This window comes from Lepisosteus platostomus, chromosome 4 (assembly GCF_059453375.1).
Source record: "Lepisosteus platostomus isolate fLepPlt1 chromosome 4, fLepPlt1.hap1, whole genome shotgun sequence".
Classification (NCBI taxonomy): Eukaryota; Metazoa; Chordata; class Actinopteri; order Semionotiformes; family Lepisosteidae; genus Lepisosteus; species Lepisosteus platostomus.
Window position 1 is genome coordinate 11,574,270 of NC_142614.1, and position 27,314 is coordinate 11,601,583.

The 27,314-nt window shown below is 39.1% G+C and overlaps 2 protein-coding genes and 1 long non-coding RNA gene across 4 annotated transcripts in view; all 3 read left to right on the plus strand.

Annotated features, from left to right (window-relative positions):
* The window catches only part of fgf11a (fibroblast growth factor 11a), a 72,741-nt gene extending 67,969 nt beyond the window's left edge, over nucleotides 1-4,772 (plus strand). Inside the window, exon 5 of the mRNA XM_088628449.1 lies at nucleotides 2,272-4,772. Within this exon, the coding sequence (XP_088484575.1) occupies nucleotides 2,272-2,402 (131 nt within the window). The 3' untranslated portion in view covers nucleotides 2,403-4,772. The remainder of the gene's footprint in view (nucleotides 1-2,271) is intronic.
* Nucleotides 4,773-4,956: 184 nt separating this feature from the next.
* LOC148672637 (uncharacterized) lies at nucleotides 4,957-10,956 on the plus strand. The gene is made up of 2 exons (XR_015935831.1): nucleotides 4,957-10,007; nucleotides 10,353-10,956. It is a non-coding gene; the product is annotated as an uncharacterized LOC148672637 (long non-coding RNA).
* A 9,634-nt stretch (nucleotides 10,957-20,590) lies between these two features.
* chrnb1 (cholinergic receptor, nicotinic, beta 1 (muscle)) overlaps nucleotides 20,591-27,314 on the plus strand; it is a 34,331-nt gene continuing 27,607 nt past the window's right edge. The window contains exons 1-2 of one of the 2 annotated variants that reach the window (XM_088628450.1): nucleotides 20,591-20,756; nucleotides 24,275-24,408. In XM_088628450.1, coding sequence (XP_088484576.1) covers nucleotides 20,705-20,756; nucleotides 24,275-24,408 — 186 coding nt within the window. In that variant the 5' untranslated portion in view covers nucleotides 20,591-20,704. Of the gene's footprint in view, nucleotides 20,757-22,912; nucleotides 23,001-24,274; nucleotides 24,409-27,314 lie in introns of those variants that run through there. The other variant, XM_088628451.1, reaches the window with a different exon arrangement.

Genomic DNA, 27,314 nt, shown 5'->3' on the forward strand with positions numbered 1-27,314 from the left:
TGTATCAGTTTCTAATTGTTCTCATTTAGGTGGGTTGCCTGAAATGTGTGGGTTGGACATGTAGAAGGAAAAATGCTCATTTGGGAATATCCACTGCAGTGTCCGGCAGCTTGAGGGTGCAGTAGTTAACATCGCTGCTGTGTAGTGCTAGTGTCCCGGGTTCAAGTCCAGACCTGGAGTGTTATCTGTGTGGAGTTTGTATGTTTTCCCCCTTCTGGGAAAATTGGCCCAAGTGTGAATGTGTGCAATTTTGTCTGTCTGTAACAAAGGTTCCATCTCCCATGTGACCCTGTAATTGTTCAGAAAGTGGATGGATGTTATGGATGATTGCTTTTAAGGGTATTTAAAATTTTATTTTCAAGCAATCAGGATAGAATCCTGATGTGATAGAAACAATAGCTGCCACTGTTTGTATCTACATTAGTTCTACTTTGTATCTACATTGTATCTACTGCATTTTTGAATACCTTAAATCTTTAAAATTAGGGATTAGAGTTTTAGAAAAGCAGACTGTGAAGAATTGAGGCAGAACCTGGAAATGGTGAAAAGGGGCACAGATTGATTAGGATTGATTATTTAGACAGGGATATCATTAAAAAAAACTAACAAAATGTTCCGTGAGCTCAATGGGTCACCAATTTCATGCAGGTATTGGTTCAAAGGAATATGTAACCAAATACTGAGTTTTATACTCTGTAAAGTGAATGTGTCTCAGTACTTACTGTCATTTTTTGTTTAAAACATTCTAAAGGATTGCAACACATACGGTTGTGTACATATTAAAAAGAAGCTTTTCTTTCACTTAGATGTCACAGAATTGAAGGAAAACAAGTTGCATCATCGTAGGAGAGTGGTAACAATGAAATGTCATTACAGGGAACTAAAAACTGGGCTTAGGGATGAGCAGACTCCCAGACTAAGTCTGAGCTCTGCACATCAATCCCTCAGAAGAGAAAGATTTAATCTAGACACGTTGTTGCATGGGTATTGCTCCTTTTTAGACCAGGTTGGCACTCAAACCACGTTCTCTCCATTGGGCCTGTCAGTCTGATGGATGGGAAGCACTCCGAATGCTGGGCACAAAACTAATCAAATTCTGGCCTCCATAAAAACCAAGTTCCCATGCAGGTTTTCACAGATGTCATTTCCTCTCCATACAGTTTAAACCACAAGCATCTAGCCTGACAAAGACAAACTATAATCACTTCATGTAATAATTAAAATCCATAATAATTTAATTAAAGCCGAAACAAACCAGACAGAGTAGGTTACTGTCCTGTTGGATGGTGTTACCATCTCTTTTCATTATCATACAGGAGGTATCAGACATTTCACTCTTTGGCACAACTATGGCTGACCCTGCACTCTGACCCCAAGCTTCTCTCCCTGTCTGTGTGTCTGTGTCTCCATGGAGAAAAGCTGGGGTATGCGAAAAGACGAATTCCTAATGCAAGAAATTGTATAGGGCTAATAAAGAGACATTATTATTATTATTATTATTATTATTATTATTATTATTATTATTATTATATGGTAATTCTGATTTCTATTAAAGTATATACATCTTCCTTCTTTTCTTCTGGTTGTAATGAGCTATGCATGTTGTAATAGCTGTGATGTGCAATATTGTGTAATGTATCCAGATGTGCATTGTTTCCCCTAGGAGACACTAAAGTTTATCTTATCACGTGTCTTATCCTCTGCATCATTAGCTTTTTGGGAGCCACTAAATGGAGCAGCTGGGACTTTAAAAGTGACAGATTGTGAACTCTATCAGTACTGATGTGCTGTTGCGATCAACACTGAAGAATTAGTTTCACTGCAACACTACTACTGACCTACTGTCATTAGGTTTGCACTAATTCTAGTTGTCGTTTCTGGTAATCTGTGGTCCTTTGCCTCCTTGTCTCCCTTACTGTCTCTAAGAAAAAGCTCCTTTGCCACAAGATGTTATTGACTGTTCCCATTTCTGCTACCACTGAAAGATCCCAGGGTGCAACTTCTAATCGAATTGGTCCATCTTGTACACAATTCCACTCTAAAAGCTTTCCAATTGCTCACGGTCTTCCTTTGTTTTGTGTTTATTATTTAATGTATCTGCATAATGCCTATCTCATACACTGACAGTTTTTTCTTAATTTAGAATCGTAGAGTCACCATCCCGCCATAGAACCCTAAACTTTTCTTCACTCCTGAATGAAACAAAATGCCATTACTAACCCAGTTAAACTGTGCTCATCCCTACCGTCTCTCATCTGTCCCTCTCAACAGTGGCCATGTACCGGGAGCCCTCTCTACATGATGTGGCAGAGCAGAGCCCACCACGGAAGACCGCCAAAACGTCAAACTCTCCTGTGCTGCAGAACGGCAGGAAAGACCTGCCCAAGAAAGAAATGTTGTAGCCCCAAGAGGGGGGCTGGGCAGTCTTCCTGAGGAAGAAGGGGCTATAACCCGCGCTCGATTGGGGTAGTGATCAGAACCACCCAGTCCCAGTCCACTCTCTGCATTAGGTACATCGGTGAAAGTCCAAGGAACCTGAAACAGGGAGTGTTGGCCAGGCGCTAAGACTGAATGTCTGGGTCATCAATAATGGTGGCTGTTCCAGTGGAGCAGCCCAGTGGACAATTCCAGCCTTTCTCCAAGCTTTTGTGGAAAAGTCATTTTGCTAGGACTAAACTATCCTCACTAACATCACAGAACAGACACGGCCAAGAGGAAATCCACCAAAGATCTTTTATTTTCCTAACCGATTAGGGCCACCCATGTTATTCGATGGTCTTTAAATGTCTCACGTGCTGCTGTTTTTAAAAGAAAACAACTTCCTTTCAGGGATGTGGAACGTTTTATTGCCTGTGGGCCCACATTCCTGGGGAGACCACATTCCCGTGGTTCAATGCATTAATAAAATGGGATTGTTTTGGATGCTCCAGAGGATGACTCAGTGTAAGCGAGATGGCATTTTTAATATGAATTTCACTTCCCTCATTCTTTTTTTTTTTAAGTTCAAAAGCCCGCTCCAGCATTTTGAGAGTACAGATTCATTTAAGTGAAATACATTAAAATGATCCAAATTTGAGTTTTCTGAAAACCAGGAAGAAAATTGTCACACTCACCTGTGGTCACTAAGATCTTGTGGTAGGCGAAGGAAAACGGGAATGCCTAAGTAGGTGGCTTTAAGTTCACGGAAGTGCAGTAGGGAACAAACCAGATATAATAAGGAAATCTGGCTGCAGATTAATGGGGAGCAGAGACTATGATATCCTGTAAGACAGTCTTACTCAAAAGAGTACAATACATTCAAATGCAGGTATTTACACCCGATTTAAAAAGTGCAACAATGCTGCATTTCTCATTGAAGGTTACCTTTTGACACCCATTCCTTACTAACAAGTGTTTTTGCAAAATCATTTCACCATAACACAGCTAAAGCTGTTGACTTGGAACCACCACTTAACAGCTATTTAACATTAACAACAACAAGGAACATCTGCGATTACATATTTTTATATACAGTATAGGTCAATATGCAATTTTAACTATGAAGTGGCAATTCTACAAGGTGAGCCTGCAAAAAGTAGCCCTCTGAGGAATGAAAGAGCAATCATCCACACATCACTACACATGTGAATAATGGTGTAGGTTTAGTGTAGAAATTCTTGCTTCAAATTAATTTTGAAAGAGTATCCACAACAGAATAGCTCTGTATAGCTGTGGTTCTCACTATGCACTCCAGTTCTCTCTGTGGTCGACATTTCTGTTTCTTTAATTTGATTGAAATGGCTACTTTTTCTGACACAGCCTGTGTGAATTACTGCTTCTGCTAACATCTGTCATTATGATGCTTTTTATGCCACTTATGTCCAGTTTTACTTGTTTGCTCCTGTTCTGTGTCACTTCAATATATATGACTGATTCTAAAATGTTTTGTGTTCTCCTATAAAGACAAAAAATATTTTTTGTGGAAAATAGTGGAATAGTGGAAAATATTATTTGATTTCACTTGAACTACTATTGTCACATAACAATTTTACATTATTTTCTGTTTAGAACTGCACTCTTTAATAATGTTGAAGAAGTTTGAAAATACTGCTTCATTTTTTGGGGGGGCAACTCATATCTAAGGTAAATTGTGCTTGATAGTAATATTCCCTTGGAACAGAAGATTGCTCATTATTCTTCATACTAACGATAACATGAGTAGGAGATTGTTTCTGTGGTAACCATGTGTCCTTTTCTGAAAGGGATTTACAGTAATTACAGAATCTCAGTGATCTCAACCTCTCTGTTCATCTTATTGATTTAGATTCTCAAGTCTTTCACTTTTATTTTAAAGCGTAAACCTGTAGATGGAGAGTTTGGTACTTCTAACTTTAAAGATATTTAACTGACCTTCCAACAGGCCTTTCATGTATTAACATGTGGTGAAAAAAAAAAAGATTTATCATGACCACAAAATTTAAATTTTAATTAGCTTCTGTTATTCTTACTTAATAGCCAATAATCCATACTGCTGCTCCTAAAAGAACATGGTGTCTTCTATTTTTGATCCAGACAATTTCTTAGTCCTAGGCTATATTGAATTCACTTTTCAGTCTGGGATATACACTATTTTCAAACTGGGTTTTTAAAAAATTGAAAGCAACTTGTAATTGGTATCAACACTGTAACCAATTTAGGGGTTTCTAAATTGCCCATGTTCTGATGAGTTAATTAAATTTAAACCAATCGGATGTTAAGGAAAATAAAAAGGCCCTTATTGTGGGAGTATTACATGTCTTGTCATTCTGCTTAGTAAATTTAATATAGGTTGGTTAACTATTAAGATCTTGTTGAGACAGAAATAAAGGGTATGAACTCTGAGATTGCCTAAAATGTTGCATGTTGATTAAAAATACGCTTGAAATTGACAGAAATGTCTAACAAAATCCAACAAACGTGAGAGTAACACAGAACAGAGAGGCCACTCCTGTTCCAAAATTGATGTTCTGTTAATTATTTTTGTAAGCTTAGTACGTGTTTTTATCAAAGGTTAGAACTCTCCAATATATCCCACTTCAGCTTTTATCTATCTTAATTGTATTACTGGAATGAGCTGGCTACTGTAAGAAGACTATATAAGCAACTTCAAGAATACTGCTAACTACTCCTGGTTGAGGTGAGATTCTTTGTTCAAGAAAGCAAAATGTTAGCTTACCTCATGTTTAGAGTCTCAGATTTGGAGTTAAAATATATGTTTCGTTTTTGGTTACATTGCACTGTATGTTCTTCTTTAATGCTTTCAGAATCACTTTCATCAGGAACATCTCAGCTACCAAGCAAGATTAACTTTGAACTCCAAATTTCTAATGACTTGCCATAGGCTTGGCCCAGTGTGATCTGGCAGGATCTGACTATTGAAGATAAAACCGACCAGAGATAGTTCATGTACTCTACAATACTAGATGTCCTGCAGAAAGGAAATGTGGGAATTGGAACTTAGTTTTATTTTTCATTCTGCAATTACACTGTGAATGTGGAAGTCTTGAAACTGTGAAAACTAAAGTAACACATAAAGTGCAAGAGGTGAAAGTGGCATGTCATGAAATACATACTGTCCATAATGCATGTGGAGGCTCTTTGCATTTATACTGAATTTAAAATAAGTCTTGGATTATTTTGCCTAGTTTTGTCAATCTGTTTCTATCATTTTTCATGTTACAGACATATCATATATTGAAGGATAATCCTAGGAAAATACTTTATATTAACAAAGGAGCCCAAAGCTTTTGTTAGGAAGAGTAGCTGGTTAGACAGCAGGATGACTACATCTCTTTCATTAGCAATTTCTGTGCCATCTTAGGAATTTTGTACCAATCTTCTTAATGTTTCAGTTTGCATCTGGGTCTAAAGTCTGGACTGATCTGATCATGACCACGTCTCCCTCACATGCATGGACTCCACCACACCTTTGTACTCAGGTGTGTCCTAGTTGAGTAAAATTAGAAATCTATCTGCTTTTCCTCTTCATGTCCTTTCAAGACTCCATCAAGGGGTCCTCTTCATCAAAGCAAAGTGAGTTAAGGGAATGAAACTCAAGGGCTATCATTATAAGGGCAGCATATATACTGTATATGAATGTGTAACAGTGGGTTCTTTTTGTGTTTTGTGAAAAAAATGTGGTAGCTTGTTGCTTGAGTGCATATTTGATTCCTTCCAGGCCAAAGTACCAGTTAAAGCCATTAGTCAGGTATTGAAGCCATTGAATATTAAACAGGCACAACACAGAAGACTGAACAATAGGAATGTGTCCTGTTTGTGGAAAGCTTGGAACATTCCCTTTGGTGCTTAGTAAATTGGAACTTCAGATGAAAAGATTTTTTTTCCAGCACTGCTGACAGTAATGGCTTCACCTCTGTATCCTTTTCTTGTAAATTTAGTTGAAGAGTCTGTTTTGAATTAATGGCTATCTGTGTGTCAGGCGACACACAGTAAATGAGGTAATCCGTTATACCTTTATATGTCCAAAGGGAATGTGTATATTTTAGATGTAAAGTGGCCTTACGGGCATTGTGACGCATTCAGGTGCTTTGGAATAACAAAAGCAAAAGTCAATTATTAGTTCTTTCTTGGTTTACTTTTTCAGGACTTCCAGAGCTCTGCTTGGTAACTGTAACTCTAAACAGCATTGAAGATCAGCTTGTTCAAGGGTTGAGTTAGTGTAGTGGTTTCAAAGCTGGCAGGCTTCACTCAGCCTGTTACATTTTGTTTCTTGTTTCAGTAAAAATGCGTGGAGGACACCTGAGGAGTCGCACACTGCAGGGTCGCATGGACACTCAGATAAGAAGCATTGGGACGGGTTGTGACAGCCTTGAAAAGGCCCTGCCATTTCTTTAGATAGTGCTAATAAAGGTTGAAAATGTAATGCCAGTTCTTATTTCAAGAAGGAAAAACAAGAAGCTTCAACTGCGCATGACGTTCTAGAAACACTGAAAATTATGCTTCAACAATAATAATTATACAGTAGAAAAAATGTAAATTGAACTTTTTATTGTTGAAGGCACACATTTCCATAGGATGAGTTTTGTGTTTGACCTCTAGAAGGAACTGTGTTATAATTTCGTGTGTACCATACACTTTGATTATTATAGCAGGAAATCTATTAACCAATTTTATAAAGATTGAGGCTATAGATCTTGAATCAGATACATGTCAGAATGATAGGATGCAGAAAACCAACATTATGGCACATGCAGAAACATCTGGATTCCCATCACATTAGAAATTGCTCAAAGGCCTCACTGACCTACAGTAACAGTTTTAAGTAGACAATCATGTTTAGAGTTACATTCACCATTACTGTTTCAAGTTCTAAAAATCCTTGTAAAAATAAGAGCTTGAAGTTTTGCTAGTTTTACTAGTGTAATGTGATCCTCTTAAATCCCAGATTTTCTCTCTTACAGTAGCAGTATTTTAATTTTCTTAGGTATGCACAAAGTCCCAGGAGGGTGTCTGTCCATAGTCAAAGTGTAGACTTCTCTGCCACCTCTCAAGTCAAACCATGCCCCAGGACATCCACACCACTGTTTATGAGACTGTCTCTTGATTGTTAGCGTTCAGCTAAAGTGCAGATGTTTTGAAGTGTTAGATGGGTTTGCAGTGTTCTGATGAATGTCATGGTGGAGCTGCAGGTGGTTTATTGTGTGCTCTAGAAGTCATGTGAAGAAGATTGACTGTGGTGCACTTTGAGCACTGGCCCCAAGATAACTGGGCTCACATCCGTCACCGGTGAATTTTCCCCGGAAATTAACCTCTGTAGCTGGTGAAGGCTTGGTCAGATAATTATCCATATTCTTCCCTTCTGTTGCAGAGTTTTGACTACCATTTGATCTTTTTTCATACTTTCCAAATGAATGATGAGAAAAAATTGCATTTCGGGAATTTCTATTAGGTCCATACTATATGTGGGTGATTCATATTTGAACCTCTGAGTGCCCAATCTGCCCAAATGGACTTTAGCCTCATTATTTTAATATGCCAGTGACAAGGTGCATCAAACCCCTTAACTTTTTCTCGGGAGTACTTTTTGATTTCAAGTGTGTTGCAGAATGCAGAAGAACATCCATCCATTTTCTAAGCGGTTTATCCAATAAAAAGGAAGGACACACACAGACACAAACACACACTCACGTCAGGGCCAATGTTCCCAGAAGCAAGTTAGCCTCCCAGTGCATAGGTTAATTACATAGAGAATTCACATTGAGAGCACCCCAGGTTCCTATTTGATATATTTTAAAATAAGAAAAAATAATAATTTTGGGCAACTCAGTAATTTAAAGAACTGAATTTGACCTGGAGACTTAAAGAGATTCTGTTAAATGAACTGATTATATATATACACCCATATCGTTTAGATATAGAATATGTCCATAAAACACCAAAGAAAGATTACTCTTACACAACACAGTCCTTGGGAATCTGTATTTTCTGCAATGTCTACAAAGAAAGCATGATTACACCAATAGCTAATTTGACTGTTTTATATAAGTGTTACTAATGACAAAACTCCATTGAAATACAGTAGTTTCAATAAATGCTGCTTATAAGGTCTGGGTATGGTCTTATATAGATTAACATACAGTACATATTTAGATAATGGAAATCCACATACATGTACATACAGTATCTGGCTTACTATTAAATAATAACTCTAGGTTCTGAAAAGTGATGCTGACAATATAATATAACTGCAGTCAACTTCTGCTGAAGGCTTAAGGCAGTTATAATATTTTAGATGCCAGGAAGGAATGAAAAGGGAAATCACAGCAGTTACAGTCCATACTGTTTAATTTCCTCCAGCTACTGTATATGTTACTGGTTTAACCTGACATGTCCATAGTTCCAGATAAACAAGTGGGACCTAAAATATCACAGCACCAAACAATTTAGATTATGTTTGCACCCTGTTCAAAGCTTATCATGTGCCAGCAATGCATTAAGATTTTCACTATATATATATGAAAATGTCAGCACTCACTTTGTATTGTTTTTACTAATATAACATAATGTATCTGACATCCACAATAAAAGTTTTCCCTTCCTGATATAACTATTTAAGTTATTTGAGGTAATTTTAGGATTTTAGAGGCAAATTTAGAAACCATGTAATGCAGAAAAAAGTTATTTTGTATCTTACTTACAAAAAGTATAAATACATGAACTCCCCTCCCCACAGAGAGACATCCCCACCTCCCAAAACTAGGAATGCAATTAAATATTGTCATTGCTGGAGGAAATAGCAGGATATTTGTTTTGTTTTGGTAATCTTCTGTGCTTCTAAAAAAAACTAAACACGAGCAAGGCTAGCAATAATTTAAATAAGTTCATTTTTTGTTTACAGTATGTATTTAACAATAGCTCAATTACAATGAGCAACAGAGGAGGCCTTGAAGCTGTATGTTTATGTAGAAATAGCACAGAACCTATGTTCTTCAACGAAACAAACCTCCCTGCCTGTACTTCAGTATGAGGGTCTTGAATATGTTTTTAAAGGCCTCTCATGCTCGTTCAGGTGACACTGTGCCAGAAGGGGTTGCGAGATGGATGAGAGACACAGAAAACTCAGATGGCCTTTACCTACCCATTATTTCTACCAAGTGAAAGCCTGCTTTAAAATGTTTGGAACAGCTGTTGAGTGATTTTGGATGTCTTGTTGAGCAGTAAAAGCTTCGAGAAAAGTGCTACTTTCAGCTTTTAAGGCTGTATCGGTTTGGCAGTGCAGTAAGACATTCTGAGGTTCAAGCAAAGATCGTAGGCCACGAAAATCAATTCAATGTGGTGGCAATTAATGGAGAAATGAGTTGAATTCAAAATCATTTCATTTGGGTTCTAATACTAGTGCTATTTTTCCCCAGTGGATACTTTGTAGGATTGTAGGACACAGTGAAGAAGACCTGCAAGTCATGCCTTGAAAGTTCAGCATTCAATTATTGTTTATGGGATGAGAAAACTTCTGTAGGACGAACTTGGATGTAAGTCTGAGCTCACATATACTCAATTACCTGAGTGATGAGATAATCTATATATTGTATCTTCTATATAAATATAATTTGATCTTTTCCTACAGTTGCAGAGGTGCACACATTTTAAATCAATAACAAGATTGTTTGTATGCACAGGGGCTGATCAGTTTTAAATAGCAGGCACCTGGGACTGACCAGACTAGACAGGCATGCGGTCCCTAATATACACAAAAGATTTTGAGGATCATTCGGTTGAAAGTACTGTAACTGATATTGGGTGGTTTGTTTGTTTGTTTTGATTTTGAGCATGAACAGGAACTATCTGCAATCGCCTCTTTGTACCTTAATCACCAGAATGGCTTTGACTGCAGTGAGGATGTCATGATTACCAGCAAACAGGAATAATCGGGGTTCAGTTTTTCTCTGGATTCCACAACCCCAGAACTTCCAGCCAGCCAGCCCCTACTAACTCCCACAGTCAGAATCTACTATGCTGCACTCATCAATCCAGGTTACTGCTATCAAGTCTTCCAAACTCTGAGGTCTTCCAAACAGTATACCAGTCTCCTATTGGAGGCACAAACTAAGGGACAGGAGCTCTCCGAACGCGTGTGTGTAAAGGATGTTCTCTGTTTTGACTTGAATGCAGATCGTTCTGCAAAACCACACAGAGGCTGACAGATTTGTCATATTGACTTAATGACTATCCTATGAACATAGAACATTTTTTTCAGAGGAATAAAAGAATGAACAAAAAAATCTATATGATCTTGAGATGCGTGCATGCACTGACATTACAGAAAACAAGAGAAACCAGTCCAAGGTAATGATTAAACCCAAACTCCTTCCCCTGACTGCATTTGATCTCTGATCTGTATTTATTTCTAAATAATGTTACACAAATCAATGCGATGTAATATTGGATATTATTGAATAAAAATATATTTGTATGATTGTATATATGTTTGTTGATTTTTCTATAATAAACTAAATTTACCACCATTTAAATCATTCTGGTCTGACCAAAAACCAGGACACGAAAACTTTATACTGTCATCCTGCATTGGTGTAACCAAATAGCTTTGTACATCCTAACTACCACTTCCATTGACCAGTATAGTTTCACAACAGTATTTATTACAGTATGTATTTTTTTTTTCTATACAGGCAACAAACATCCTCAGCTTTGTATACAGAGGCTGTAATTAAAGTAAGTTGGGCTATTAAAAAATTACGTTGTGAAAATTGGTCCACTTAAACATTGAACCATAGGGAAAATTTCACATTCCTGGCATATCATACAAATTATTGTTTTCAGCAATGCACCAGAGACATGTGCACCAAGATTCATTCCTCATAAGTATCCATATGTTGCCTTTGAAAATTCTCCACCCCTTTGCTAAAAAGAGTGAAAGAGTGTAGTACTGTATATACAGTACTACATCTGCAAGAATCTGTTTGATATGTGTGGCCAAGTAGTTGTACAAATATCCATTATCTATACATATACAATATATCCACTGTTGTAGTAACTAATATCTGTAGTTATGCTGTTTATTTTTATGTTTGATTCATTTCCATTGCGCTATTATACAGATCTTATCAAGCAAGTATATCACTGGGGAGCTGCTTGTTCAGAAAGATTTGTCATTAAAGAACCTGGGGTGATCTGGATTTGACTTTTAGTCTAGGCCTCACAGTTCTGGACGTAAGAGTGGTTCAGTGTCCTGATAAAATTTGTGATCTCCAATAGTTCATACAGTGACCAATGGCAATATCTTTTCAGGAGAGCTCCAGGCTGAACCGCTCCACAGTGAGCACAAAATGTGGGCTAGAGAAGTTGCTGCCATGCCTGATTACCCTCTTAGATAATTAAAACGGTTGCCATCTCCACAATAAAGACATCAGATCGTAAATTAACAGCCTGGCCCAGCAGGGGACTGAGCGGGCAGGTGGCATCTGCTATCTTCTCCCTCGGGCTCTGTTCTGGCCAGCCTGGCTCCTGACAGCTGTCTGCTGCGCGCGCCATGTCATCCTTCGTTAAAGAGCGCGTGGAGACGAAGACAGGACCTCATCGCCCCATCATTTCTCCCACTTTCTGTTTGCTTGCTGTATGCCCCTTGTGTGCTCTTTTCAAGACTTTTCATTGCGTAAAAGTGAATAACTGACATTTCCCCCCTGCATCAGATCACATTCAGCGTGAAGTCTGACTTAATTTCTGTCGCTACGTCACTTCTGTGCTGCCGCTTTTCAGGGACAAAAATACTGTATACATATACTAGTCTCAAATCTCTCAGGGCCGAGAAAGAGCCGTCATTTTTGAAGCCAATGGTTGTAAGGCAATGTCAAATGTATGTGCTTTTCTTTCAGCATAACTTAGCCAATACCAATTGAAAATGCCAGTGTAGCGGCGAGGCTTATTAATAAGGCAGAATTAAGTGTTTCTGAGCTTTCCCAAATGAGGCCCCATTTCTCTGTTCATCTCTGTGGTGCAGCCACAGAGACACTATTCATGCAGGCTGATTTAAGGTTTGATAAGGACAGCTCCCAAAGGGGGGTGCACTTAGCTAAGCCTGGCTATCATGATCAATGGTCATCCATTGGCACCTATCTGTCTAGGGAGTGCCAGATGGACATCTGGACTGCATTCCTAAGTGTCAGGAGTAAGTGACTCATATCTCACCTTGATCAACCAATCCGGGACTGGTAGGGCCGAGTAACCCACGTGGGACTCTGATGCCCATGGAACTTTCAGCCAATGAACGAGCTGAAGTTCCTCCAGGTAAAAACAGGCAACACAGAGAGCCTGAAAGATTCAGTAAGATTCAGAAGTAAGATTCAGAAGGAAGGGATTCAGGAGAATTCTGTGGACTTTTCTAAAGGGAATTCAAAGGAGAATTCCAGGGCAGGACGGCCCAGGAGCAGAAGGCTCCCAAGGGCAGGACATTCTCGCAGCACGCCTCCTGACCATCCTGAGACTCAGCCCGGACAACCACGAAACGGCCAGTGTGTCCGAGTGCCAGAACTTTCCTTTGTTCTAAGAGTCTAGAGCGGAGGTTGCCAGAGAGTAACCAGAGGATCCACCCGAGGTTAGCACCAGCAGCAGGCCTCGTGAACAGGTCGGAACTGTGGACAGCTGAATCACTATTCAGAACTAGCTCTTCATCAGGAACGAACCGGTCATCTTCCTGACTTGCTGGGATCCACAGTCATCTTTTCTCCTGTGCGCAAACTGTGCTAGTTAAAGCCAACACTAACTAGCCGGTCAGTGAGCATCAGCAGCGCACCGTCGCAAACCGCACAGCACAGCCTGGCACCTAGCCAGAGAGTGCGGATTGGACAGCAACAAGCCTGCAACTGTTTCTTTGTGCCTGCAGGAGATCTGAATCCCCAGAGATTGGATGAGTATTCAACTTCAATGGATTACAGTTCGAGAATTCAATTGTTATCCCAACCAGTTGATATCAATTTAATTCCTAAGAGTTATGTATTTGTTTTGAGTATCTAATGTAGAAGTTATAACCAAGTTCATTTACGAAACGGTCTTAATGAATGATATACTGTACTGAACGTATGTCCTCTTGATATGTGTAACACTTTGTAACTGACTGAATATATACCTTTTGTATTCTGATAACCCTCTCGATAAGATCTGTTAGGTTTACATGCATATTCTATGTATTAATAAATGTATCCTCGTGTATTAGTACCTGTGTGTGTGCGTTGTTTGAGTTATGTCGCATGGTTGGACTCTAAAGCCATCAAAAGAATCAACTTTGTGATTTACTGCTACAATAAATAATTGTCTCAGTAAATGCCCAAACCCTACAGAACTGGTGCCTTCAGAGAGCCACTACATTTACATTTTGGCTATGGCAACGTTACATATTTGGCGTCCCTGGGCCGAATATGGTTACATATTTGGCGTCCCTGAACGGCTATGAATGATTACACCAGAATCAGTGTTAAATAGCAACAGGTGCTATTTTTTAAACATCCCCTTCCAAGACCATACACCAATAAATGTGACAGCTCGTTAAAACAGCTCCTGCTCCTGCTCAAACCAAAAGGTTTGGTCTAGGCTTTTATATATGTACAGTACACTGCCAAACACTCAAACAATAAATAATTGCACTGGCAGGGCTACTCGAGGTCTGCAACCCAGAGCCCCAACGCTGTGAGTCAACAATGGTAACCATTACACCACAGTAACATTTTGCCTGTTAAAGTGCTATTTACTCAATATTGTGCAATTTGCTAAAACCCACATTCAATTACAAGACTCAGACACCAGTCAGGAATTTGAGATGTTTCACTTGAAGGAGTCCTACTTCTGTTTTTTTCACTGTTCCACTCCAATGGAAAGACATTGAGATTTGCATTTGGCAAGTAGGGTGATCTTAGCAATAAGCCTAGTTACACCATGTGTCTCCTTATATTTAATGAGTCCCCTACATCAAATTTTCTGTAACAACTAATCTAACAAGAGGTAATTTGTATTTATAATCCATATTAATGGCATAAAGCACAGCACATTAACTTGAGTAATTGTGTGCCAAACACTCAAACATTAAATAATTGCACCTGCAGGACTACAGAGATTTCAGATACTGTACTCAAGACTAAATTCATTATATGTAGTTTTTTCCCTTACTGAGTCAAGTTTTAATTTTCAGTTTTACCTTTTTATTCATGTTACTGATTCCCACAAATTTTGCCAGCTGGTTTTGACAGAACATGTGCCTTACAAAACTGCAGGGGCCAGTTTTTTTTAACCTGTTTCCTGGAAATTCAAATGGGCAATTCAGCACAAGAACTAAACTTTCAGACAGTGATGATGTCAAGGGGCTATTGTTATTGAGATTTGCTATGAAAGCCACTGACATTGACACTGTTTTATTACTGACAAAAGTAAACCCATTGGCTTACTTTCAGCATTGTTTGTAACCTGATGCAGCATCCTTTGCACTAGATCATCCTATATCCTAAATCATAATTGGTGCGTTAACCAAGTCCATCATTGTTTTCAGTAATGCACCAGTGACACGCACTAAGAACCATTCCTTGTAAGTATCCATATGTTGCCTTTGAAAATTCTCTACCCCTTTGCTAGCACTGCTGGGAGCTTTTTAAGGCAAACTGTCCCTCTATATGACGGCTACAGCAAACACTACCAGATACACAAACTATCACCCATTATCAACATTCAACATTCTGGGGGTCACATGATGCTATATCTCTATATAAAAAGGTGATATATATCAGGAATGAAAGCAGCGCAAACACTACTTACAAAAGCACAAACCAGCACAAAAAGAGCACAAAAGGTGGGTTTTATTGTTGGCACTGTTCTATTTGTAGGGAAACCAACTTCATGGAGCTGCATAACTGCCATATCTCACCCAGCAAAAGTTTCACTACTGGACCTATATGTAAAGCACAATAGAATCCTTCACCAACTAAAACATTTTAAATGTGGTATTAATAAATTGCCAGAAATCACACACATTATTAATTTGATTTATTTATATCTATTCTTATTCACCAAATTGGATGTACTCTATGACTGGAGAAAATAATATTGTAGCATGTGTTAGACCAATATTAGAGGTAGCATCTTTTCTTAAATCAAGCTCTGAACTGTACAGTAAGTGTTTTTTAAAACAAATGGATGGTGAAAAGGATATCTGAATAACTGGAATCTATCAATCCATTTTCTAACTGCTTCATCCGATACAGGGCTTTAGGGGAGCCAGAGCCTATCCTGCCAAGAAACAAGGACACCAGTCCATCGTAGAGCACATAGTCTGGCTACTATGGGAGGAAAGCAGCACACGCGGAGGAAACCCACATGACCATGGGGAGAGCATTTACACCCCTTTAGATAGCACCCCAGGAACTGAACCCAGGGCTTCAGCACTGTGAGGCTGCAATGTTAACACCTGTACCACTATGCCACCCATAACTTAATTCATGCAGAGATAATTATTTTCTGTTGGGGATGTTGGCCAATATAAAGCACTTTTAATTAATCATTATTATAATTGAATTATATTGTGCCTCCAATGATGGTTTTAAATCTCCCTTGAGGCACAGTGTAATAGATTCTTTGTCAGATGGCTGTGTGAGGGAATCTATATTTCTGACTGGAAGGTTCAGCTGAGGTGTCACTGCTACTGTATAGAGAGAAGCGATTCCAGAGCTTGATAAGAATCAGGTGTGGTCAGTCCATGAAACTGAGATTGAGAGACTGCAATTATTGCAAGTACACCTGTTGACAAAGCTGATGGGAGGCAGCTGTGATAAACAAGGAGGAAGTAAGTAAATAAATCACTATTATTCTGTAGAGATTGGGAGTTGGTTCATTGAATTGCTTCTGGACAATTATAATGAATCACAGAAAATTTGAGTGTTAATTGCAAAGTCCAAGCTGTGATAACTATAGCTATAAACTACTATAGCTGCTATAACTATAGCTATGCTACAAGTCTCAACAAGAAAAGTGGCCTGACAGTACAGTATGTGGATAGAAAATACATATCCAATTGAAAAGAGAGGGCTTTTGGGCCCTGGACAGTCCAAATCTCTTTTTAGACCTTCCAGTTTAGAAATGTCCAGACATGATGAGCAAACCTAATGGAGTATACAGTAAGTCTAAGGTTACATATTGGGAAGTTAGTACACTAAAATGCCAGCGGTAAATGTACAGTCGTGGAATCCACATGGAGGTTCAGCAATAGATTCCACTTTACACTGAAAATGATCAAGGAGGCCAGAAAATTCAACTTTCTGATAAAATCTAATAGCTCAATGATCCAAAGATAACAAATGTCACAAGATTTCAAGGAAGACCCTTAATAACAAATTTCTTAGAGCAACTTAGAACGGTATTCTACTGTACCAAAATACAGAAGTTGATTTGAGTTCTTTTAAATTGCTTCTGCTTTAAGCTTGGGGAAAATGGGGGGGTGGGGGGAAGGGGTTAAATCTCTTTCATTTAACTGAACAAAAGTTCAAGCACCTAATTCAAAGCTGGGTGCTCCAGTTTCCTAAAGTCCAAAGACATACTACATGGTTAATACTTCTGGGAAAATGAGCCATGGTATGACTGTGTGCTTGTCTGTGTCTGCCTTGCGATGGACTGATGGACTGGCTTGTGCCCATTGCTTGTCAGGATAGGCCCCTGCTCCCCCGTCACCCTGAATTGAAAGAAGCGGTTAGGAAATGGATGGATGAATGAAATCACAGGGCGTTGGTAATATGTTGTTACTAACGACTTTACTTCATATTTCCACCATAGGTTGCAAAATTCTCAACCCATCTCATCATATTGTCTTCTGGTGATATTATTTCAAGTGATACTCAAATACAAGATCTTGAATTAAAGTGCTCTGTGGGTATAAATGTTCTTTCAATGACTGTCCCTGGAAGGCAGTCATGTTTGGCTCAGCTGTCAGCCTTTTCTCAGGGGCTGCTTAATGGCGGCTAGACTAGGTTTGCTGATTAGTCCCAGTGATTTCATATAAAATCAAAAAGCAGTTTGCTGGGCTGTTATTCTTGAAAATTCCAGTGACGGCTTCATGCAACGTTCTGACATCAATACGGTGAAAACAATCTCCAAATTGGTTTGTATTGCAAATGACAATCCTCACTATTTTACAACAGGTGTGCTGTTGTGCTGAGGATGACTGAACTAAGCAGCTGTAGTTCTAAAAGCTGTGAAGTTGTATAGCGTTGATCAAAAATACTGTAAATTCAGGATGTGGCTAAATGTGAAATGTTCAAATCTGAAGACCAACACTATTGGAAATATGTAACATAAAATCATGCGGATATGAAAGTAGTTTGGTTATACAAAGAGTAAAAAAAAATACCTAAGAATAACCACAAATAAGAGAAGGCTGTTTAACTCCTCTTGCTATCTGGAGTCTACAAGCTGTTGATTTTAATTCCTTGCGTTTATGGTATAGAATACTATTGATCCCAAAGGATCATCAAGCATTTTTTCATATATGAGATGAACCAGTTCATCCACCATTGGAGTCCAACACCCACCTAGAGAATTTAGGTGCCCTATTCATGAAACCAACCTTGGTTTAAAGAAATGTCTCTTGTTCTTTGTTTTGGATCCATAACCTCTTGGTTCCTCAAGTCCTTGCTTTGCAAATGATCCATAAAGAGTATGGACAGTTGACTCTGTAAGCTCCCTTCTAGATTTTAAATACTTGACTGAAGTCAGCGGTCAGTCTTCACCATGCTCAGATTACAAAGGTTCAATTTTCACCTTGTATGTGTAACACATTAATGTTCCTTTTTTGAGCTGTGCTTTGGGACATTCCATAAAATATACAGATTTAAAGAAAATGCTACAGTAAGTGTAGATCTGAGTTAAAAACTGTTGCAGGAACTTAGATGTGTGGTTATATTTGGACAGAAAGATTTTTTTAAGCAAGCGTGTTTAAAAAATGTATTAAGACATTTCTTCATTTCTTGACAGGTCTAAAGAAGCATTAGAAGCCTTCCTAGACGTTGCTGATTCATGGTAAGTGGAGAATCAGAGTACTCATTTTCTTCCCTTAATAGCTAGCTAACTGATGTAAAACATTTATACTGTATTGCTTAAGGACGATTTCAATTATATGAAACCAAATTGTCAATAGTTGTTAGAAAAGCTCAGAGAATGGCTTTTTCATGCCAGGTTCCAAAAATATATGAAGTCAAGTAGCGGACACAGATTCACCCCAGCACAGCTGTCTGCAGTGATGTCTTCACTTGTAATGCTAATGAAGACAGATGCTGTTGCATTTACCCCTGCAGTGATGCGTTGGCTCTAAAATATGTTACAATGCTGAATAATGGCATTGGTCTGTCTCAGCCTGCGAGGAGTTTGTTTGTCAAAGTGTGCTCTGTGGGGAAAAAAAAGGACTCAGGACTCAGCTCAGTTGTTTAAAGCTGAGAGCTGTGCTTGAAATCTAAAAAGTCTTATCTTACTGTTGTAGTGATCTACACTGTTAAGGAGTTCAGGTGGAGACAGTGCAGCAAAATGAGAAAGGGGCAAGTATCATATTTTATTTTGTCTGTAGATAACAGTAAGTAGAGATTTTGTTATGGTGGCCTTCTGTTCAGAACAGAAAACATCAAAGATGTCCCCCATGACATGACACATGCACCCCCCTGTTCACTTCAATATTAATTTCAGGGGTGGTGTAGTGGTTAGCATTGCTGCCTCACAGTTCTGGGGCCCTAGATTCAGTTCCTGGGGTGCTACTGTGTTGAGTTTGTATGGTCTCCCCATGTTTGTGTGAGTTTTCACTCACAGTCCAAAGATACAATGGTAGGTTAATTGGCATCTGGAAAAACTAGCCCTGGTGTGAGTGTGTGCCCTGCGATGCACTGGCATCCTGTCCTTGGTATACCCTGTCTTGCACATGTTGCTTGCTGGGACAGACTCAAATTCAGTTCCCTACCCCAATACAGTATAGGATAAAGCAGTTAGCAAATGAATGGGTGGATTCATCTGAGAACTTTTCAGATCATTTGGCTTCAGTTTTCCTCATGTGGCAGTGCACACTTACAGCAGCTCAATGATGCTGTTGAAATGGTTAGAGGGAATTAGAGGGTCAGGTCTCTCGGCTCCCTGCAGCTCAGTTTTCAAATTGTAAACCACGTCCTGTGCACTTGTGATGGAACCTGTCAAAATAGCAGTGGCTCAATTGGTGGGTGGGTCAGAGTAGCTTGTGTGTGCTATCGCATTCTCCCTGTGAGGGTGATGGTTCATTGCCGTGACCTATGAGATAAGAATGTCTTAGATTTCAAATTTGAAGGGCACATTATTAAAAAAAAAATCAGTATAAAGCTTCTGACTGCGAGTGAGGGTTATGATAGGCAGGAGTCCGGCCCAGAAATGTAGAATGCAGGATAAACCTAGACCCCGGGTGGAATGACTGTCCATCACTGGATACACGTACAGGAGAAGTTCAGTGATGCTGATTAGCTTGTCGTTGGGAAGTGTGAGTTTTTCCCCCAGCTTCACAGGCTTCTGAAGGACAATATTCTTGAGCTCCGGAAGAAATGTTTTGTAAAGTACATGGCTACAATAATTGGAGTGAAAAAGCAGGCTTTGGAAAATTGATTTGGAGTGGAAAGACCGCAGACTTCCATAGGTGGCTTTGCAAACTACACACATACAGTATAGAGGATGTCCTGTCACGTTACCTGGGACCCAAGAGCTGTTATGGAATGTGTCTGGATACTAAGATAACAGTTATCTGTGTATTATTGGGAAGGATACAGTTGGATACAGTTGTATCTGAATGTCTACATTTTCTGCCATCTGTTAAATCGGAAAGATGGTCTTGGAAAAGTTTATTTTCTTTAGAGAAGATTTCAGGAGAAGTGTCTACTGGGCTCACTGTTTTCTCTTTAATGGATTTCAAAACAAGAAATTAATAAACTGAGAGATTTAAATAAATGGGAACAGGTGGCATTGGGGCCAAAAAGCCTTGTCCCCCCTCTCTCACATTTCAGCACAGCAGGGGTGAGTGGGAGAAATCTGATCCTGGGTGGCAGTGAGTGACAAGAGCAGGCTTCACTAGGTAGGCCCACACCAGTGGGGTTAGAGACACTGCACTTCCTGCTTTTCACTGAGCTCACAGGCCGAGACACAAGCCGGACAGATTCTGACCCATTTGGACTTTAAACAAAGGATGAAAGGCCTGGGGATTGTGCTGCTGATGTGCTCCGTTTGTGCTGTGGCTGGTAAGGATGTCTAATAAGTTAATAAACCAAGGAAACGTGAACGTGAGGGATGCAGACATGGTGGTGCGGAAGTAGTTTTCAGACATAAACATGAAAACCGACCAGGGGCTGTATCGCTTTCCACACTTCGTTCAAGTTTCCGTTAAGTTATATTGTTGGGAGATTACTTGCTACAGCAATACGTATCAATGCAATGGGTCGTATAATAATAATTCTTGAAGCTGTTGCGCAGTTCACAAAAGCTCACTCTTTGACTCTGAGAGGAACAAATATGAGTTTGTTAGCTTTTAATGAGGGGTGTAACTGCTATACTGTAGTTGCTTCCTACATTAACAACTAATTCCCTACTTTCCTGTCACAATTAATACACAGCTGATATTAGTTTATCAATCTTGACATCAAAAAGGTGGTGATCAGGCATTATTGGAAGAGGATGAATATTCACCATGATTATAATCTTGTTGACAATCGATCTGCACTATTCAAGGTCACTGCGCCACAAAAATGCATTTTACACCACTCTTGTGCATGTCAAAGACATTAAAAACCCACTTAACATTAAACATCTAGTATTCAGCAAAACCAGCCAGCTGATTTAAGAAATGCTCATTTTATCAGATGAGTATAATATCCTGGAAAGCAGACAAAATCCAGTTTTACTGATGATTATCAAAGTGCCGGTAAACCAAATAATGATCTCCTTTTGCAGGAGGTGTGCAATTTTCCTCCCAATCACAACTCTTGTATCTCATTTGCCTGTCCTCCTCCTGACATTCCTGTGAGTATTTATCTTGGTTTTGTTTAAATGCATATTCCATGCATTACTATGTAATCCCTGACTCTGCTCCAGGTGTATCAACACTCAGAATGTAGTTGGAATGTTGTAGATCTTCCTGATCACAAAGGAGAGTTCTTATTTTTTTTAAACCCACATTACAATGTGGGGCAAGGCTTCTCACACCGGACCCTAGCAGCATATCACTTCTACTCAATAATCTGAATGATCTCAGCGGGCTCTGAATAATCTGGCTCCACCATACACATTATCTCTGAAATCGTTCATGTTTACACTCCTCCCATAGGCTCTGTTCCATTTGGTCTGGTCCTTTGCTCACTGTACCTAGAACTAAATATCAGACTTTTGGTGATGGTGCTTTTTCTGTCTCCATTGTGATAGAGTGCCCTTCCTCTGACTTTCTGAGGCAGAATCTTTGACTGTTTTTAAATGTAAACTTAAAATGCATCTTTTCTGATGGGGGTCTGTCTAATTGTCCACCAGTTTGTCTCATATGTTTTTGTTTGATTTTATTTGGTTTTTTTTTACCATTATGTCTAAGTTAAGAAATTTACTTTATAAATTAAAATAATTATTAGAGTAGTCTACAGACCATTCTAAATCACGTCAGAAATCAGTCCAGTCCATTTAACTTCAATAACATGACTGTATGGCTTGTTCCACACTCCCACAACTCTCTGCATAAAGACTTGTCCTCCTCCCTCCCCTCCCTGTTATCACATTCAACATCTCTTCATTTGCAAACTAGAAAGTCCTCAGCTGTGTTGTATAGCTCACAGGATAAAACAGGCACTCAAACTACTAAAAGGCTTGTATTTCATTGCAATCGTTTGTACACATCCAAAATAAAGTATTCATAAGCTTCTTCAAGAGACAGTTTCCAAACGAAGTGTAAGATTTATAATCTACGTTTAAAACATTTGTCATTCTCCAATTTCTTGGAGATTTCTTGATTACCTAGGGTTTAAAAATACCTGAAAACTACTCATCTGGTAGCTAAAGGGTTATATTTTCAAGCAGGGGTGAGGAGGAAAATAGGGCTGATACATTTTTCAAAAAGCCATATTCTAAAATTTGCACAACTGCAGCACCTTTCCAGGGTCTTTAGGCATTTTAGATTTACATTTCCAGTTTTCGTTACTGAGCACTCCTGGGAGCAATTCCTGAAAGATATAATTAATTCATGGAATATTCATTATTCATATCCAGGAGGGAAAATGTCTGTGTCAGCGGCTGTTCCTGCAACTCCTGTCTCTCAAGCTGTTGCTCAACTAACTGCATCTGGAGGGTGTTTTTTGTCCGAAAACCTTGGGTTTTTTTGGTCCGAAAAACTTGATTATTCGCAGAAACTGCAGCTTCAGCTTTTGGATTTACAATATTAAACCACAAGCTTGCAGATGCTCATAGTAATTCCTTTCCACCACTGTCCTTTTGAAACCTCAGTTCCTGTAAGTACCAGAAAAAGAATTTCCATTTATGTAAGAAATGTGTACATAAGTCTGAACGGTGAATGTAGAGGAAGGGGCATAAGTGGTTTCCCTATGGATAGATCCAATATACTGCCCTACTGACACATGACAGTATACCTTAATGGCATACCAGTCTATCTTCAACAGCAATTATAGATGCAACATGTCATGTTATCGATCCCACCGCTCATAGATGTGCATGGAGATACAGGCTCAGTCATACAGTATGACAACAGATTAAAGCAGATCTACATGAGCTATGGATAGTTGTTCAGTCACTTCTTAAAACCTGCATCCTGCTTATTTTAATGGTTGTGTTTTTAACCACCAGCATCTGACAATACCTGACAATAAGGTTATGTGAATTGATGCAGTAGCCAGTTTTGCTGTTGCCTTCAGCAGTGCCACAGAGGGACAGTTCATAGTTATACCTTTTGTCACTTCAATGGGACCTCTTCTCCTACAGAATAGTGAATAGAAGGGCTGGGCCTGGTCTGCTACTACTTTACAGGGCTCAGATCTCATAGGACATATCATGTACTAGTCTAATATATTCTTGAGCTTTTAACTTATCTGCTGTCAGTTAAAAGCCTAAGAATATATTAGACTAACAGGCTAAAAGAATTGAATTTTAAGACCTTAGTCTTAAATATAAATGATTATAAAGTATTTAAAATCCACAAAGGCATTGACAAAGTCTAACCCAATGGAGTTGTTTGGTTTGTACATTGAAATGCAAACAGAAAAGTATATTTAAAACTAAAGGACATCAGGAGTGTGGAACCAACTGCCCAGCTAAGTTGCTGAAGTCGATACCCTGGTTTCTACCCTGGATCCCGGGATTAAATATGATCTAGATGGGTTAGTCACCTTGCTCTGTGGCACCCTAATATTATTGCACAGGGTTGGGCACTTTTTTCTAGAGACTTGAAAGTCTTTGTGTATAGAAGTGCTTCCTTTTTCCACCCTAGTGGAGACAATTCTCTACTATCCTGATGAGTCAAGTAGATGACATCTGGATTGTCTTTTCCTTTACATATGTGGTATTTTAAATACTCAGAATCCCCTTATGTTCTACTGTTAAAAGCAGAAAAGTCCAGTTTAATAGTTCCTTGCAATTTTTTACCTTTGTATTTTTTTATAGCAATCCATTCACCTAGTGGTCAGATAGTGCTGATGTTATCAACGTTCAATAGTGCACTTTGGCAGGAGAATCTTAAATCAAAATCTTGATTTTTTTTCCCCCCTGTCAGATGCTTCTGAAGCTGAGAAAAACCTGATAGCCAAGCTGTTCACCAACTACACCTTGAAAGTGCTACCGGTGAAGAACGTGGGGGAGAGGCTGGTTGTCAGGGTGGGGATGAAATTGGCCTCGCTCATCGATCTGGTAAGACCACAGACCCCTTAACAAAAATGCCTGCAATGATGGCAAAGTGCAGTAAAGCACATCCTATATAGAGCATGGCAAACTGGATGTAGCCAAGGCATATGCAAAGAATGGAAAACTGTGCAATACCACTTTCAAAATCACTGTAGTAAACATTCTCTTGGGATTGTGGCTAAGGGTCTTCGCCTGTGGCTGGAAGGTTGCCATTTTGTATCCCACAGCCGGCAGAGGAATCCTACTCTGTTGGGCCCCTGAGCAAGGCCCTTAACCCCAACTGCTCCAGGGGCGCTGTATAAATGGCTGACCCTGCACTCTGAATCCCTGTCTGTGTCTCATGGAGAGCAAGTTGGGGTATGCGAAAAAATGCCAGTACAGTAGGTGTAATATAAAATTTCTGTTGTCAGAAATCAGTGTCTGTTGTGGATGCTGGATTTGTTAATGCCCCCTACTCTGTACTGTCATCATCCATCCATCCATTTTCTAACTGCTTCTTCCAATTCATGGCCCCAGCAAGCAACAGGCACAACCCAGGCATAGGGTACAACCTGGACAGAACACCCGTCCATCTTTAGGCACAGGCAGACTGTGGGAGGAAATGGGTGCACATGAACAGAGGAAGAACATACAAGCTCCAGGCAGATAGCAGCCCAAGTCTATCATCTATGGGGGAAATATTCACTGTAGTCCCATTGCTATAGAGCAGGCATGCGCTACTAGAGAGTCCCAATCCAGTTACTATTACAGGTCACCTGTTTTTAAACATTGGCATCACCTGTAAACTATTGATGAAACAAACAAGTAATCTGTGCTATTAGGAGAGCTCTGCTCCTTTAGGCTTGAAGATGTACTGTAGATTTTAGTCCTAAATAATATGTCAACACATCACCTATTTATTTGAAAATTAAATTTGAATTTTATTTGAAATTTAGAAAGTAATTCAACAATATTTTGACGCAGAGTATATTAGTGATTCCCCTAGTAGCTCCAAACTGCTGAATTCAAAGTTTCTGGCTTTGTTGCAATTCCTTAAATTGTATTCCTCTCACAATTTAGTATTTCTGAATTGATGTCATATTTCTTAACAAAACAGTTATGGCACATTCTAAGTGCACTGCAGACGTTTCTCAATCCATTGTGCATCGAACATGTTTAAAGTGGAATGAGAAATGTGCATAAATTGTGATTGAAAGTGTCAATTATACAAATTACAATAAAGGTCCTAAAGATTTATTGCTTGCACAAAGGATTTCCAGTACACAGTGCCAGGACCGACAAAGCAAAATCCTTAATAAAATGCAGCATATTCTTAATAATAAAATGTACAGACAGACACAGCAAGCTGACCCCCCACCCCCTCCAATATACAGCTTCCAGTGACACTGTGCCTCACATCCAGCCTGCTGCATCTTCTGTTCTGATCAGCATGAGACACTCTCTGCCACTGAGAGGCATGGCTGATGTCAAGTGTCTTGGGTGAGAAATCATGCCGGGGAACGAAAACAGATAAAGGCTTTTTTACTCTCTGGCACATTATTGAAAGCACTGCAAGTTCACCTTCAATAGAGCCTGGATTTCCTGGCTTTTTGTTGCACTTGGTTATTGTGCTTCATCTCATATGAGTCACCACTATTAATTTATTCTGATCACAATACTTTCCCTTTTTACCATTTGCTGTTGTAGTGCACTTTTTCAGCCCTGTTGGAGTTCTATGCCCATGTCTATCGCAAACATTGAAAGCTGGAAGCCAGAATATGGAGTTAATATTCAAGTTCTTATAGAGCCATGAATGACACCATTATATACTGTACTGTATGTGACAGCAGTTAACACATTCTTATGATTTACCTGAAACAATGATTGACTTACATGGTCTAAACGCCTTGCATTTCAAAGTCTGAAGTTTAAATACTGTAAGAACCTTCAGAACTGTGGTTCTTGGGGACCAGTAGGACAGCATACTGTAGAAGCAGTTCAGAGTGCTATAGGACAAGTTGATGGCAGAAAATATTCTGATTGCATTTTTTTTTAAATGGCATACTTATAGATTTTCTTAACACAGGCGATTTTGTTCCTGTCATTTTTGTTAGATTTTCCAGTTTTTCTGCATGGAATCAATTAAGATGTTATTGCAAATCCGGCTAATATTTAATGATTCTTTGTTACTACCAATTAATGTTCAGCAAATGCTATGATTTGTAGGACTACAGCAAAAATTGCAATTTCCTAACTGAACTCATTTTTCATTAGTCGGAGAAAATAAATACTGTTGAGGTTGTAATTTCAATAGAAGGGGATGAATCACATTCTTCTATCAGAAAGTTGCTTGTCCTGGTAGGGGTCATGGCTAAAGACCATCCCTAAGCACAGTGTGCAAGGTAGGACTAAGGGCAACTGCTTCACCCTGAATAGGATTCCAGTCCAACTCATCATGATCAAAACCCATGCAGATGCACGGAGTCCATGCAAACTCCACACAGATGGATGCCCAAGGATTGAGAGGATTTATTTCAGAGCTACTTTCCACTGTGCCCTCCAATATAGACATTCCTAAAATAATGTAAGCTTAATGTTACATAAACATGGAAAGGACTTAGGCATCACTGCAATTAGGTATTAAGTATGAATCATTCAAAAGTATTTGTATTATTTTGAATCAGGCTCAATAAAATGTTCTGCTTCCTTGTTGTTAGAAAGGTACAGAATCACGTTATAACATTATCTTGCTAAATAACATACAACAGCTTACCACCTATTGCCATCTTTGCCCAAACTCCTAACTTCATAGTTAGACTTTTCCTAGTAGTGCTACTAATAATTGACATTGATCATGTTTATAAAGGGCTTAGGGTTCCAGGAGGATCACAAAGCACTTTTCAAATTCATGAGAACCCATTTTGTCCACCAGC